General features: G+C 40.6%; 1 protein-coding gene across 5 annotated transcripts in view; it reads right to left on the bottom strand.

Annotated features, from left to right (window-relative positions):
- Nucleotides 1–8,667: 8,667 nt before the first annotated feature.
- The window catches only part of MICU2 (mitochondrial calcium uptake 2), a 125,555-nt gene continuing 118,326 nt past the window's right edge, over nt 8,668–15,896 (bottom strand). For 4 of the 5 annotated variants that reach the window (XM_036252668.1, XM_036252667.1, XM_036252665.1 and 1 more), the window contains 3 exons: nt 12,218–12,326; nt 11,409–11,566; nt 10,883–11,071 (listed from right to left, as the gene is read on the bottom strand). In XM_036252668.1, coding sequence (XP_036108561.1) covers nt 10,898–11,071; nt 11,409–11,566; nt 12,218–12,326 — 441 coding nt within the window. In that variant the 3' untranslated portion in view covers nt 10,883–10,897. Of the gene's footprint in view, nt 9,352–10,882; nt 11,072–11,408; nt 11,567–12,217; nt 12,327–15,896 lie in introns of those variants that run through there. The other variant, XM_036252664.1, reaches the window with a different exon arrangement.

Below are 15,896 nucleotides of genomic sequence, written 5' to 3'. Positions count from 1 at the left end.
TGATTTGTCTTTATTTTAGTTGTAATTCCAAGTTGGTCCTGGGTGATGGTCTGTGTAGCTTCCAGTTTGGAATTTGGAAGTGGTTTGGAATTTAACCTCTTATTTGTTGTATTGTTGGCTAATATGTTTTTCTATCCAGTAGGTTCCCTTTTCATTTTTATTTATTAATTTGTTTTTGTTACAGATGTTTCTCATTTTCCCCCATTGACACCCCCCCCCCCCCGCCCCATCTCCAGCTTTGTTGTCCATGTTCATTGGTCATGCGTACATGCATGTAAGTTCTGTGGTTTATCTTTTTCCTCACAACCCCTCTCCCCCTTCTCTGAGACTTGTCAGCCTGTACCCCACCTCCATGTCTCTGGGTTAACTTTGTTCAGCAGTTTGTTTAGTTCATTATATTCCACAGATAAGTGAGATCATGTGATATTTGTCTTTCTCTGCTTGGCTTATTTCACTTAGTATAATACTCTCCAGGTCCCTCCATGCCATCTCAAAGGATAAGAGATCTTTCTTTCTTACAGCTGCATAGTACTCCATTGTGTATATGTACCACAGCTTTTTAATCCATTCATCTACTGATGGACACTTGGGTTGTTTCCAGATCTTAGCTACTGTCAATAGTGCTGCTATGAACATAGGGGTAGATATAGTCTTTCTGATTGGTGTTTCAGGTTTCTTAGGGTATATTCCTAGAAGTGGGATCACTGGGTCAAATGGCAGTTCAATTTTTAACTTTTTGAGGCAACACCACAGTGTTTTCCACAGTGGCTGCACCTCCCTTTTCATTTTGATATTGGTTTCTTTTGCTGTGTGATGTATTCTTTTAGTGTGATGTATTCCCATTTATATTTATTATTACTTTTCTTTGTTTCTCTTGCTGTAGGTGATACAGCAGTGAGAATTTTGCTTTATGTGATGTCTGAGATTTTTATGGCCTACATTTTCTTCTAGAATTTTTATGTTTTCACAACTTATATTTAAATCTTTTATCCATTTTGAGTTTATTCTTGTGTATGGTGTAAATTGGTGGTCTAGTTTTATTTTTTTGCATGTACCTGCCCAATTTCCCCAATACAAATTATTGAAGAGACTGTCTTTACTTCATTGTATGCTCTTGCCTCCTTTGTCAAATACTAATTGAGCATAATGTCTTGGGTTGATTTCTGAGTTCTCTGTTCTGTTTCATTGATCTATATTCCCATTCTTGTGCTAGTACAGGCTGTTTTAATTACAATGGCTTTGTAGTATAGTTTGGTATCCACTATTGTGATCCCTTCAACTTTGTTGTTTTTCTTAAGATTGCTGAAGCTATTCAGAGTCTTTTTTGGTTCCATATAAAGTTTTGGAATATTTGTTCTAGATCTGTGAAATATGCTGTTGGTATTTTAATAGGGATTACATTGAATTTGTAGATTGCTTTGGGTAGTATGGACATTTTAATTTATTTTTGTTAATCCTCACCTGAGGAGATATATATATATATATTTGTTAATTCTTAGATAATGTGGAAGGGAAGGGGAGAGAGAGAGAGAGAGAGAGAGAGAGAGAGAGAGAGAGAGAGAGAGAGAAACATTGATGTGAGAGAAACACATCATTTGGCTGCCTCCCACCTGACTCTCACCAGGGATCAAAGCTGCATCCTAGGTATGTCTCCTTGACCGGGAGTCGAACCAGAGACCCATTGGTTCTCAGGCCAATGCTCTAACTGCTAACCGGCCAGGGCAGTATGGACATTTTAATGATAACTCTTCCAATCTATGAATGTGATATATCTTCAACTTGTTTATATCTTCCTCTACTTCTTTTTTCAGTGTCCTGTAGTTTCACAAGTACAGGTCTTTTACCTCCTTGGTTAAGTTTATTCCTAGGTATCTTATTTTTTTGTTGCAATAGTAAATGAGATTGTTTCTTTAGTTTCTCTTTCTGAGAGTTCATCATTGGTGTACAAAAATGCCATCAATTTCTGAATGTTGATTTTGTATCCTGTTACCTTGCCAAATTTATTTATTAAATATAGTTTTTTGGTGGAGTATTTAGGTTTTTCTATGTACAATATTATGTCATCTGTGCATAATGTTCAATTTGGATGCCTTTTATTTTTTTTTCTTCTTGTCTAATCACTGTGGCTGGAACTTATATAGTACTATGTTGAAAAGGAGTAGTAAAAGCCAACTTCCCTGTCTTGTTCCTGTTCATAAGGGAAACCTTTGTAATGTCTTTTTTTTTTTTTTTATCCTCACCCGAGGACATTTTTCGATATTTTGTTCAGATAGAGTGGGAGGAAGAGAGAGAGAAACATCGCCGCGAAAGGGACACATCAAGTGGCTGCCACCCACACAACCCAACGAAGGCCGGGGACAAACTGCAACCGAGGTACATGCCCTTAGCAGGAACCGAACCCAGGTCTCTCTGGACCGCAGGCCGACGCTCTAACCGCTGAGCCAAACCGGCCAGGGCTGTAATGTCTTAATAAAATAGTTTGTGTATGTGTGTGTGTGTGTGTGTTTCAAAGTTGTCTTAATTGTGAATTGTTGATCTGTAGTATATTTTTTGGGAGATCATTTTTTCACATTCTCGGGTAAAACTTGCTAGAATTTTTATTGGGAATATTAGTCAATGTCTACATTAATTTGGAGAGAACTGACACATTGATGTTTTGTTCTCATTTTGGTCTTCTTTAAAGTTCTTTAATAAAGCTTCAATATGCATGAACAATGGACATCGACTACAAAGCTGGAGAGGGAGGTGGGAATCAGTGGGGAAAAAAGTAGAAACATCTGTAACAAAAATAAATTAATTTAAAAAATAAAGCTTCACAAGCCATAAATTTACTGTTAAGGGGTGATAAATTTCTATGACAATAGCAAAACAGAGGAAGAGGATGAGACTTGTCTGTGATGGTCTCTTTAATAAGGGAAACTGAGCAGAGCTGGATTACATGGAAGAGTGAGTCCCATGAAAGATCCATGGTCAGACATTAAAGGCCAGGTGAATGGCAAGGGCAAACATCTTGAGCTTGTGAGGGGGTCCAGGAAAAACAAGATGACCATGGTGCCTGAGCAAGGAGAGGGAGAGGAAGTGAGGTTGGGAAGTCAGGTTCTTAGACCTTGAGACCATGGTAAGGATTCATATTTGAGTTATGGGAAACCTTTGAAAGTAAGCTAAATTTATTAACTTTCATAGTGGTTGTCCTGGAATTTGAAATATACATTTACAACAGCCAATACTGGAATGACTGTATTTGAACATGCCTTCATGTAGATCGTGCTTGTTTCTCGGGGGCATCTACCCCAGAGAGAGAGTTCTGAGTCACAGAGTGAGCACGGACTTCATTTCACTAAAGACAGTCAGATTGTTTGCTAACCAGCAGTGCATGTGGGATCCCATCTATGTCCACTTGAACATTTGGTATTAACAGATTTCTATTGTTTGCCAATCTGATACGCATAAATTGTTTTAATTTACATTTCTCCGGTTACTAGTGAGCAAATGTTTTTCCTTAGCCATGTAGATTCATCTCCAAAAATCCATATTAACTGCTTTTTATTGAGTTCATTTATTTTTGTTGTGTATATCCTAAATGGTACTGACTGTAGAAGATATTTTGGAAATATATAGGGATTTTTTTTTTTTTTTTTTTTTTAATCCTCACCCGAGGACCCTTTTCCATTTTCTGTACAGATAGAGTGGGAGGGAGAGAGAGGAAGAGAGAGAGAGAAACATCGACGCGAAAGGGACACATCGAGTGGCTGCCACCCGCACGACCAACCAGGGCCGGGGACAAACTGCAACCGAAGTACGTGCCCTTAGCGGGAACCGAACCCGGGTCTCTCCGGACCGCAGGCTGACACTCTAACCGCTGAGCCAAACCGGCCAGGGCGAAATATATAGGGATTTTTAAAAAATTTTCTACTGTAATGCCCAAACATACACGTATTGATTACATGCTGCTTTAAATTCTTTGTTAGTGCTTTATTACTTTTTAAATATGCTTTTTACTGATTTTTTTTTTTAGAGAGGAAGGGAAAAGGAGAGAAACATTGATTGGTTGCCTCCCATACACACCCTGCCCAAGAAGCAAACCCAAGACCTTTCAGTGCATATGGGACAACATTCCAATCAACTGAGCCCCACTGGCCAGGGCTGCTTTATGTTATTTAAAAAAATATGTGTAAATCAATGAATTTCATTTCAGGAGTATAAAGAGCATTACAAACTATTTTTAAAAAATGTTTTTTTCTTTATTGATTTTGGAGAGAGAGGAAGGGAGAGGGAGAGAGAAACATCGATGAGAGAGAACATCAATTGGCTGCCTCCTGCAAGCCCCTGACTGGGGATTTGGCGCACAACCTGGACGTGTGCTCCGACTGGGAATTGAACTGGTGACCTCTTGGTGCAGGGGTCGTGCTCAACTACTGAGCCACACAGGCTGGGTGCAAAATATTAAAAAAATGGTTGTGATGGCGGGGAGGATATTGGGTCTCCCTTGGTTGGCTTTTGACATTTCTTTCTTTTCTTTTTTTTGGTAATCCTCATCTGAGAATATTTCTCCATTGATTTTTTTTTTTTTTTTTTTTTTTTTAGATAGAGCGGAAGAAAGGGAGGGAGAGGAAACTAGAGATTGAACTTGCAACATGCCCTTGACCAAGAATCAAACACCCAACCCTTAGTTCTGCAGGTTGACACTCCCAACCGTAGAGCCAAACCAGCCAGGGCAGCTTTTGACATTTCTAAATACTTTTTCTCAACCTATCACCCATTGGTTAACCTCACCTATACTATACACTTTTCAAAAAACAGCTTTATTAAGATATAATTCACATACCATACAGTTCACCCATATAAAAGGTACAATTCAGTATTCATTGCTATATTACTAATTTAAAAAAATTGTTAAAGTAGATATACAAAATTTGCCATTTAAAACATTTTAAATGCGGCCAGTGTGGCTCAGTGATTGAGCGTCAACACATGCACCACGAAGTCGCTTGTCTGATTCCCGGTCAGGGCACATGCCCAGGTTGTGGGCCAAATCCCCAGTGGAAGGCATGCAAGAGGCGGCCAATCAATGTTCCCTCTCATCATTGTTTCTCTTTCTCTCCCTCTAAAATCAGTCAAGAGCCCTGGCCGGTTTGGCTCAGTGGTTAGTGTTGGCCTGAGGTCCAGAGACCCGGGTTCGGTTCCCGCTAAGGGCACGTACCTCGATTGCAGTTTGTCCCCGGCCCTGGTTGGGTCGTGTGGGTGGCAGCCACTCGATGTCTCTCTCTCTCTCTTCCTTCTCTCCCTCCCACTCTATCTGAACAAAAAATGAAAAAAAAAAAATGTCCTCAGGTGAGGATAAAAAAAATCAATAAAGAAATAAAATTAAAAATATTTAGACATTTAAAAACATATAATTCAGTGGCATTAATTACATCTACAATGTCCTATAATCATCACCATTATGTATTTCCAAAAATTCTTACCACCCCAAACCAAAATTCTGTAACAATTAAGCAGTAACTCCTCATTCTTCCTCTTCCCCTGCCATGGTAACATCAACTCCACTTTCTGTCTCTAGTAAGTTGCCTAGTCCAGGTTCTTACATAAATGGAATCACACATCATTCTGTCTGTGTCTGGATCATTTTACTTAGCATAATGCTTTTTTTTTTTAATCCTCGCCTGAGGACATTTTTCCATCCTTTGTTCAGATAGAGCGGGAGGGAGAGAGAGGAAATGAGAGAGAGAGAGAAACATCGATGTGAAGGGACACATCGAGTGGCTGCCACCCGCACGGCCAACCAGGGCCGAGGACAAACCGCAGCCCATTTTACTTAGCATAATGCTTTTAAGCCTGTGTCAGAACTTTATTTGTTGATGGCTGAATAATATTCCATCATATCTATGTGCCACATTTTGCTTTTCCATTCATCTGTTGATGAACAGAAGCTTTTACTACTTGTTAATATCAAGCATTAAATTATGAGTCTTCCAATTTGGCAGATTTAAAATATTTCAAGAACTGCCCTGGCTGATTTGGCTCAGTGGTTAGAGTGTTGTCCTGCGGACCAATGAGTCTCGGGTTTGATTCTGGTCAAGATCACATACCTTGGTTGTGGTTCCTCCCCAGCCCGGTGGGGGTCATGCGGGAGGCGACCAGCTGCTCTCTCTCTCTCCTGTCAATGTTTCTCTCTCCCCCACCTTCCCACTCTATCTGAAGACAAGTAGAAAAATATTCTCGGATGATTAAAATATATATTTTATATATATATATATATAAATTTCAAGGCCTTTTCTTTTAATAATCACAAGGGAGCAGTTTCCCTTGCCCCATTAATCAAACAATATTCAGTAAAAGACCATATTTCTTATTTTATTCAACAGGATACAATCCATTAGTGACATTGACTTGGATGCTCACATTGTACCCGGTTTGAAGGGGCCCCCTTCTCAGGCTGGTCTTGGCCCCTGGCGCGCCCGTGACTCTCTGGGCGCTCCCTCACTTCCAGGCATAAAGCGCTCCCGGCTCTTCTCGAGCTTTCCCTGCCCCGGTCTTCATCTCACTTCCTTATCCAGTCAGAAATGTTTTCAGTATTTGCAATATTCTTATTTGAGAAGCACGTTTTAAAAATAATTATGTTTAAAAAAATATAATTTTATATTTGTATCATTTTATATTTACTGCCAATTAATTTCTAGGGTCACTTTAAACATTTACCTACAACCCAATAAATCTCAGGAGACCCTGATCTTGTGATCAAGAGTCTCCCAATTACACTAGTTTAAAGAATATAAATTAATGAGGCTGGCAAGGGATGAGAGTACTCACATTTAAAAGCAACGGGTGGACTTTTGGTCAAGATGGTGACATAGGTAAACATGGTACTCACCTCCTCCCACAACCACATCAAAATTACAACTAAACCACAGAACAACCATCATTCAGAACTGCCTGAAATTGAGTTGAATGGAAGTCCTACAACTATGAAATTAAAGAAGCAGCCACACTGAGACTGCAATCAAGACTCAGTTACAACAGAAGAGGGGACAGTCCACATGAGGGGGTACACCTCATGGGCCCAGCTGGGGTGAACAGGGAGGCGGTGCCACTGGACCCTATAGGGCACCTACTACAACAGGAAGCCCAGGAGGCATAGCAATTCTATCTAATACAAAGAAACAAACAGGGAGGCAGCCAAAATAAGGAGACAAAGAAACAGGTCCCAAATAAAATAACAGAACAAAACTCCAGGAAAATAACTAAACAAAATGGAAATAAGCAATCTAACAGATGCAGAGTTCAAGACATTGCTTATAAAGATGCTCAATGAACTTAGTGAGAACATCAAGGAACTTAGCGAGGACCTCAAGAGCATAATAAAGGACCAGTCAGAAATGAAGGATGCACTAACTGAAATAAAAACTAATTTACAGGGAATCAACAGTGGAGTAGGCGAAGCCAAGAAGCAATTTGGAATAATAAAAGGAAGCAAAACACACCCAATCAGAACAGCAAAAAGAAAAAAAGAATCCAAAAAAGTGAGGATAGTGGAAGGAGCCTCTGGGAAAACTTCAAGTGTACCGACATTTGCATCATGGGGGTGCCAGAAGGAGGAGAGAACAAGAAATGGAAAACCTATTTGAAAAAATGACAGAAAACTTCCCTAATTGGTGAAAGAAACATACAAGTCCAGGAAGCACAGAGAGTCCCCAACAAGATGAACCCAAAGAGGTCCACACCAAGACACATCATCATCAAAATGCCAAAGTTTAAAGACAAAGAGAGAATCCTAAAAGCAGCCAGAGAAAAGCAGTTTGTTACATACATAGTAGCTCTCATAGGATTGTCAGTCAATTTCTCAAAAGAAACTTTGCAGGCCAGAAGGGAGTGGCAAAAAATATTTAAAGTAATGAAAAGCAAGAACCTACAACCAAGATTACTCTATCCTGCAAAGCTATATCATTTAGAGTCGATGACCATATAGTTTCCCAGACAAGAAAAAGCTAATGGAGTTCATCACCACTGAACCAATATTATATGAAATGTTGATGAATCTTCTTAAAGATGAAGAACAAAAATATGAACAATAAAATGGCGGTAAATACATACCTATCAACAACTGAATCTACAAACAAAGTGAAGAAGCAGAACATAAACAGATTCATAGATACAGAGAACATTTTGTTGGTTGCCAGATGGGAGGGGGTTGTGGGGATGGGTGAAAGAGGTGAAGGGATTAGGAGGTAAAAATTGGTTGTTAGACTGACAAACCTCAAATAAAAGGGGGAGGTGGGAAGGAATAAACCAAAGAACTTCTATGCATATATGCATAACCAATGGACACAGAAAACAATGTAGGGAAGGCAGGAGGGGGGTGGGAGCAGGGAGGAGGTGGTCAATGGGGGAAAAAGGGGGGAATATCTGTAATACATTCAACAATAAAGATAAATTTAAATAGAAATAAAATAAAAACAATATGGTTTCCAAACAACACATGTAAAGTGAAACACACCCCAGTAATTTTTCTGTCTTTGTAAATACTTTATTCTGTTTGTAGGTCCAATATTGTTATTTTATTATTGATTTCAGAAAGTGGAGGGAGAGGGAGAGATAGAAACATCGGTATCAGAGAGAATCATGGATCAGCTGCCTGCTGCACACCCCCTACTGTGGATTGAGCTGCAACCTGGGCATGTGCCCTGAAAGGGAATCAAACCAGGTCCTCCTGGTGCATGGGACGACGCTCAACCGGGCCACACTGGCTAGGGTACATGTTATTCTAAAGACAAATAATATACAGCTAACTGAAATAAAATGTATAAGAAGTTTATGTGATATATGATACACACGAGAAAATATGAAATGTTAATTTGCTCTACTAGGAACATTAGGATTTGCAGAATTGATGCTGGCCTTGTGTATCAATTACTTGTTTCTGTAAGTTCTTGCTGACTGTTCCAGAGAGCGTATTATGCTACTGTGTCTAAGAAATCAGTAAATAACTAGGTTTTCCATTTATCAAAGTATAAAGCTTACTTCAATCCTAGGCCTTCTTACTGAATCCATATCTGTTTTCTTAAAAGTATACTTTCTTTTTACAAAGTGTGTTAATAAAATCTTAAGAAATTACTGAATCACAAAGCAAATACAAGGTGTCTTCATATTACAAAGAAAACCAATGAAGACTTAAGAAGGTAAACACATGGTACTTAAAAAAAAAAAAAAATTATGACACTTGGAGCAAAATTCCCACATGATCTTTTCCTAAAAAGGGCCTTTTCCAGCTTGTTTCCACACTTCTTTTACTCCTTTAATGCTTTCCTTTTTCACACATTTCCAGTATTCTTGAACACTTTGTTGTTGTGGTACCTGTTAACCAAAAGTAAAAGTTAAGAGGTCATTCTCTTTATGGCTAATTAAACATGATTTCATGTGTGCACTGTGACTGTGTATCTTCCAAACTCCATTAAAATCTATTTGAGGCAGATTATGTTGTGAAAGGTGATTGTACAATAAGGGTAAAAGATAAAAGTGAGTGGGATGTAAGAATATCTGCAAGATAACCAAGAAATGGAGGCTTGGAGAGTCCTCCCTCATAACAAAGGAAGACTGTGGTTGATCATTTATATATTGGTTTAAAAATGTAATTATTTAATAACGCTTTCCTTTTACAGTATTTTATAATATTTCCCCATTCCCAGTGAACTTTATTTGGCTATGTGGGATAAAAATAAGCCTAAGCCCTGGCCAGTCTGGCTCAGCCGTTGGAGCGTCAGCCTGGTCTGTGGATTCCATTCCTGTTAAGGACACGCACCTTGGCTGTCGTTCGTCCCTGGCCCTGGTTGTGGTCCCGCAGGAGGCAACCAATCGATGTGTCCCTCTCACATTGATGTTTCTCTCTCTCTCTCTGCCCCCTCCCTCCCACTTTATCTGAAGACAAATGGAAATGTATTTTTGGGTGAGGATTAAAAAAAAAAAAAGCCTAAAATTCTTATTTAACCTTGGCTAAAATAGAAAAGGTCACAATATATTTGATGAGAAGCCTTAAGATGAAATAATATAATTCACTTAAGTGCTTTGTGAATTAAAAGTACTCTGTGGTCGCCCTGGCCAGTTTGGCTCAGCGGTTAGAGCGTCGGCCTGCAGTTCGGAGAGACCCGGGTTCGGTTCCCGCTAAGGGCATGTGCCTCGGTTGCAGTTTGTTCCCGGCCCTGGTTGGGTCATGTGGGTGGCAACCACTCGATGTGTCCCTTTCACGTCGATGTTTTTCTCTCCCCCTCTAACTGAACAAAATATAAAAAAAAAAAATGTCCTCAGGTGAGGACTAAAAAAAAAGTACTCTGTGGTTGCCCTGGTTTGTGTGGCTCCGTGGTTAGAGCGTTCACCCACACACCAAAGGATCTCGAGTTCAATTCCCAGTCACAGGCGAAGCTGGGCTGCAGGTCTGATCCTTGGCCCCAGTGGGGGCATGTGTGGGAGGTAACCAATCGATGTGAGAGGTTTCTCTCTCTGTCTCTCTTCTCTCCCCCTCCCTCCCTCTTCCTATTTCTAAAAATCAATGGAAAAAATATCCTCAGGTAAGGATTAACAAGAACAACAAGACACACAGTATTGTGGTTATTATTCTTCCCAAATAAACGAGAAAGTGGAGTTGGACAGAGCTGGGATCCCTGCCAACTGGAGGCAAAGTCTATCTTAGCTTATGCACATGTTCTGCTCCTGTTGTTGATTTACAGCTCCTCTCTTTGATGCTTTTTGAGAAATGGTAGGAGGCTCCTGAGTATATTAAATTGTTAGCTACAAAGAATGGTTTAATTTCCAGGAATATGATATTAAATACAAGGTGCCGGGTGACTACAACGCTTGTAAAACACATTTGTTGATGGAAATCATATTTGTCATTTTCCAGAAGTGATTATTGTGGCAGGAAATTAACGTGCTTTTTAAAGTCATAAGTAGGTTTGTTTTTGTGAACCCACCACGTTCCCTCTCGTCCTCTCTTCCGGCCTGACGGCCTCCTTACCCTTTGGCCCTCTTTGGGTCTGGGTCTCCAACTTGCACCCTCAGGTGGTTTCCAGGATATTCTCATCTGAATTAAATTTTGTACAAATGAGGAATCTGAGGTTCAGAAAAATTAAGTGGTTTTGTAAGATTTGGCTGTTAACAGGTGATAGAGCTGGGATTGAAATCTGGTGTTTCTAACTGCAAAGCCTGAAGTAATTCTAGGCTATGATTTCTGAATAGTAGTTTCTGACTAGATTCAGAGTTTTTACAAAAAGGCAAAAATGTTAGATCCCATCTGTAGGAGGTATCTTTTTATACATGATAAAAACATCAATGTGGATACATTTCCTCAAATTCTAGGTTTAACACCATCCATTTATACATGTAAATATGTAGTTATTTAAAAACACAAAATCTGTTACCCATAAACCTCGATGCATCCTGTTTTTTAACACTCCAAGAAACTCTCCATGACTAAGACATTCATCACCATCCAAATCAAAGATCTTGAAGACGGTGTCCAAGACATTGCTCGAGAGCTCCTGTCCGGTGGCCACTTTCACAGCTCTCTTAAACTCCGCTGAAAAGAAAACGAAACAACTCGTCCGCCATGTGAAACAGTCTAAGTGAAATTAATCTAATTTTTCATAATTTGAGAAGTAAAAATATATCTAAATATTTATTCTATGGGAAGTAAATAAAAAACAAAATACAGCCAGCCGGTGTGGCCCAGTGGACTGAGCGTCCTCGCATAGACTGAGAGGTCCCAGTTCAACTCCCAGTCAGGGCACATGCCCGGGCTGTGGGTTCCATCCCCAGTGGGGGGCGTGCAGGAGGCAGCCAATCAATGTTTCTCTCTGACATTTACCTCTCTTCCTAAAAAAAATCAATAATTGAAAAACATATTTAAAGAAATACACATTAAGAATATATTCAAATAATACCTTTGGCTGAGAAGTGCCATGAAAGGTGGCTGCAAGGCAGGTGGTTGTTTTAATTTAATCAATGTTTCAAACACAAATATTTATGTATTTCCTTTGCCTTCTCATGGGAAAAGTAAGAAAGTAAAAGCAAATAGAGTAATTGTTAAATATGAGTGTTGGTGCTATAAATTCAGAATAACTGCACTGAATTAAGTAAAAGGCCAATCAACTGCTTTTATTGATAACTGGCTCCTTGGCTGATATCTTGTTGGAAAAATGATAAAAATTAAACGAGTCATAGAACTTACCTAGTCTGACAGGACGATGAGCTAAATTAAACATCTGCATGGCAATAGCAAAGTCTTCCAGGTGGGTTGTAAAATGACAAAATGACTTGAACTCATCCAAATTAATGCTCTAATAAAACAAAAAGGAGTTTACATTATATAATTTTTAAAAAATGCTCACCCGAAGACATTTTTGCATTTATCTTCAGATAGAGCGGGGGGGAGAGAGGGGGGAAGAGAGAGAAACATCAATGTGGAGAGACACACAGACTGGCTGCCACTCACACAACCCCAACTGGGGTCAGGGACAAACTGCAACTGAGGTACGTGCCCTTAGCAGGAACCGAACTTGAGCCTCTCTGGCTGACACTCTAACCGCTGAGCCAAACCGGCCAGGGCTATATAATCTTTTGAAGTAAGTGTGCGTCCTCTTTTTTATCATAAAGCTTACAACTTCTCTCACTCTCAGCAAGTCTATTAGAAAGGCTGAGATGCAGAGTGACAACATTACAGAATGAGAATCAGGAGGAACCCCGAGATGAAGGAGCTGGAACTGGCCGACGGTGCAGAGATGTGCGCTCTGTGAATAGGCCTCCTGGAGTCATCAGTGCAAAACTTGGGGTGGTCCTGTGTTACGGACTGAATTCTGTCTCTTAAATTTCCACGTGTTGAATAATCCCCAATGTGACTGTAGTTGGAGACAGGAAGTCGTACGAGGAGGCCCTAGCGTGACAGGCGTAATGTCCTGACAGGAAGACACCAGAGTGCTCTCATTTGCATGTGGGGGAAGACGCCTTGCCAGACACCAATCCTGCCGGCACCGATCTTGGACTTCCAGGCTCCAAAACTGAGAAAACAAGGCTGTGGTGTAAGCCAACCAGCCTGTGCTCTTTTGTTATATAGCCCATGAAGACTGATGCAGCCTGTCCAGTGGCCCACCTCCTAGCTTTTCTGCAGTGGGTTTGGGAGTGAGATGGACCTATATCAAAATTCCTGCTCTGCTATTTATATGTATATTAAATAGGGTAAAATGTCAGACCCTTTCAAGTTCTTAACTTTTTAAAGACCCCATTATAAGTTAAAGACTGGTCTGTTATTGTGATGCCAATTACCCTGCCCCCAATTTTGTTAATTTTTAAAAAACATTTTTTTAAAAATTGATTTTAGAGAGAAAGGAAGAGGGAGAGATAGAAACATCGAGCGAGAACATCAACTGGCCACCTCCTGCATGCCCCCCACTGGGGATCTGGCCCACAACCTGGGCATGTGCCCTGACCGGGAATCGAACTGGCGACCTCTTGGTGCATGGGTCGGCGCTCGACCACTGCGCCACACCAGCTGGGCAATTTTGTTAATTTTTAATTTTGACTTTGATTATAACTTTGTGTGGGGGGGGGGGAATGAGGGGAATCAATAGATTTTAAATTTTTAAGTAGTCATTTCATAAAATTTTCCTTAACAAAAAAGCTCATTTTGCGTGGCACACACAGGGCAGCTTGACTGTTCTATTGGGGAACTGACACCCAGAGATTTCGAAAGCAAACATTTTTGGTACCTGGGCAGCCTGGTGATGGTTGGTCCTGGCACTTGCTCCTCTCCAAAAAATTTCCTTAAAAGCATCTTGGTTTTGCTTAGAGAGATAGGTATGCCCCATTTTATGATGACTGTTTCCAAGTTTTCTTCTATTCTTACCCAGTTCCCTGTTTCTCATTAACATTTAATTCTTTGATTCATCTGGAATATACCTCAGAGCAATGAGTGAAGTATAGACTTACCTTCGTTTTCTCTCTCAGATGGCCACTGGATTGTCCTAATGTCATTTATTAATAATTCTTCTTTTGCCCTGGCCGGTTTGGCTCAGCGGTTAGAGCGTCGGCCTGCAGTCCAGAGAGACCTGGGTTCGGTTCCCGCTAAGGGCACGTGCCTTGGTTGCAGCTGGGTCAGTGTAGGTGGCAGCCACTCAATGTGTCCCTTTCACATCAATGTTTCTCTGTCTCTCTCTTCCTCTCTCCCCCTCCTGCTCTATCTGAACAAAAAATGGAAAAATGTCCTTGGGTGAGGATTAAAAAAAAAAGAATTCTTCTTTTACACAACTAATTTGTAATATGAGTTTACATATACTTAATTTTCATGTGTACTATCTGTGGACTTTATATTCTGTTCAATTTATGTGTCTGTCATATTCACTGTAACTGTTTTAGTTACCAATGGTTGATAACATTTTCATAGCTTGGCATTAAGAAACAGACAATTTTTTAAAAGTGTTTTAGGTTGACAGCAAAATTCAGGGAAAGGTACAGAGATTTCTCATCTCCCCTACCTCCTCAGCATTCTTCTGATATAAACCTATGGCATTTTTATTGAAACCCGCAGTATTCTGCAGTAGCTGGTTCTCTTGCAATTTCTGCACATAAGAAGGGTCACACTTCTGTGCGTTCTTGCCGTTAGGTCAGGTCACGTGACCAGTCTGGCCAGTAGACAAGGATTGTCGTGTTTCCAGGACAAAACATGACTCACTCCTTTTTTTCCTTACCCCAGCCTCTGAGATGGTGGAGCTCCAAGATGGCAGAGCCCCGAAAAGTCTGAGACCCTCAGCACCTCTTGGGTGACTGCCCCCCTCAAACAACGAGACGTGGCGTCGTAGGGAAAGAAGCCTTTTTTGTGTCAGCCACAGAGATTTCAGGGTTAGTTTGTAACTGTAGCAAACAGGCTGTTCTCACTGTATGAACATTCCCCTTACAGACTACTTTAAGGGAGAACTACTGTCTTTATAATGCTACAATTTCCCATTTAATCACAGAGACATTAATTAGATATGTTTTCTTCCCTATCCATCAAAAGTTAAGTTTTCTCCCTATATTTTTAGTAAATTAATTAATTTTCTGATGTTCACAGTGTGTTTATTAAGCTGGGGACAGTGAAACAAGGAAGAGGTTCGGGCAGAAACAGCAACAGAAGAGCCTGGGCGGGGCGCTCCAGCCCACTGCGAAGTCAGAGGAAAAAGGGCCTTCAGGCCCAGCCGGTGTGGCTCACTGGTTGAGCGCTGACCCATGCACCAAGAGGTCACCGGTTCGGTTCCTGGTCGGGTCACATGCCACATGCCTGGGTTGTGGACCAGACCCCGGAGGTGGAGGTGGCTGATCCATGTTCTCTCATCCATGTTTCTATCTCTTTCCCGTCTCTCTCTCTCTAAAATCAATAAAGAAAAAAAAAATTTTTTTTTTTTAAATAAAAAACAGGGGCCTTTAGGACAGGTTCAGAGGGTGAGCCTGAGAGGAGCTGCTGCTGCTCACTGCTCCCCTGGTCCCTTGGAGTTTAGGAGATCATGCTGGTGGGGGAAGAGGGAGGGAAAGGCATAGGCATGTTCCCAGGAGGGAGAGTGGGAGCTGGTCCTTAGGGTTGGGAGTTTTTAAAGGCTGGGAGTTAGGAGGAGACTGAGGGGAGGATCCCAATAGAATATTCCTCAGCTTTATGCTCATGCACCAAAATGATATTTATTCCCTTAACTTCATCTGTCCTTGGGTGTGGTTGGCAAATGGCACTAATTGGATTTCTGCTTTCTATCTCTCTGAGTAGGGTGATTTGAGCTATTTACCTTCTGGTTGGGGAGAAGTGTAAACCATTTACTTTTTTTAAAAACTATATTTTTAAATTAATTTTTGGAGAAAGAGGGACAGAGGAGGAGGAAGGGAGTGAGAAA

Source organism: Molossus molossus, unplaced genomic scaffold (assembly GCF_014108415.1).
Source record: "Molossus molossus isolate mMolMol1 unplaced genomic scaffold, mMolMol1.p scaffold_m16_p_10, whole genome shotgun sequence".
In the NCBI taxonomy this organism is placed as follows: Eukaryota; Metazoa; Chordata; class Mammalia; order Chiroptera; family Molossidae; genus Molossus; species Molossus molossus.
The sequence above is the reverse complement of the archived record's forward strand: the minus strand, read 5'-3'. Positions and strand labels throughout refer to the sequence as shown.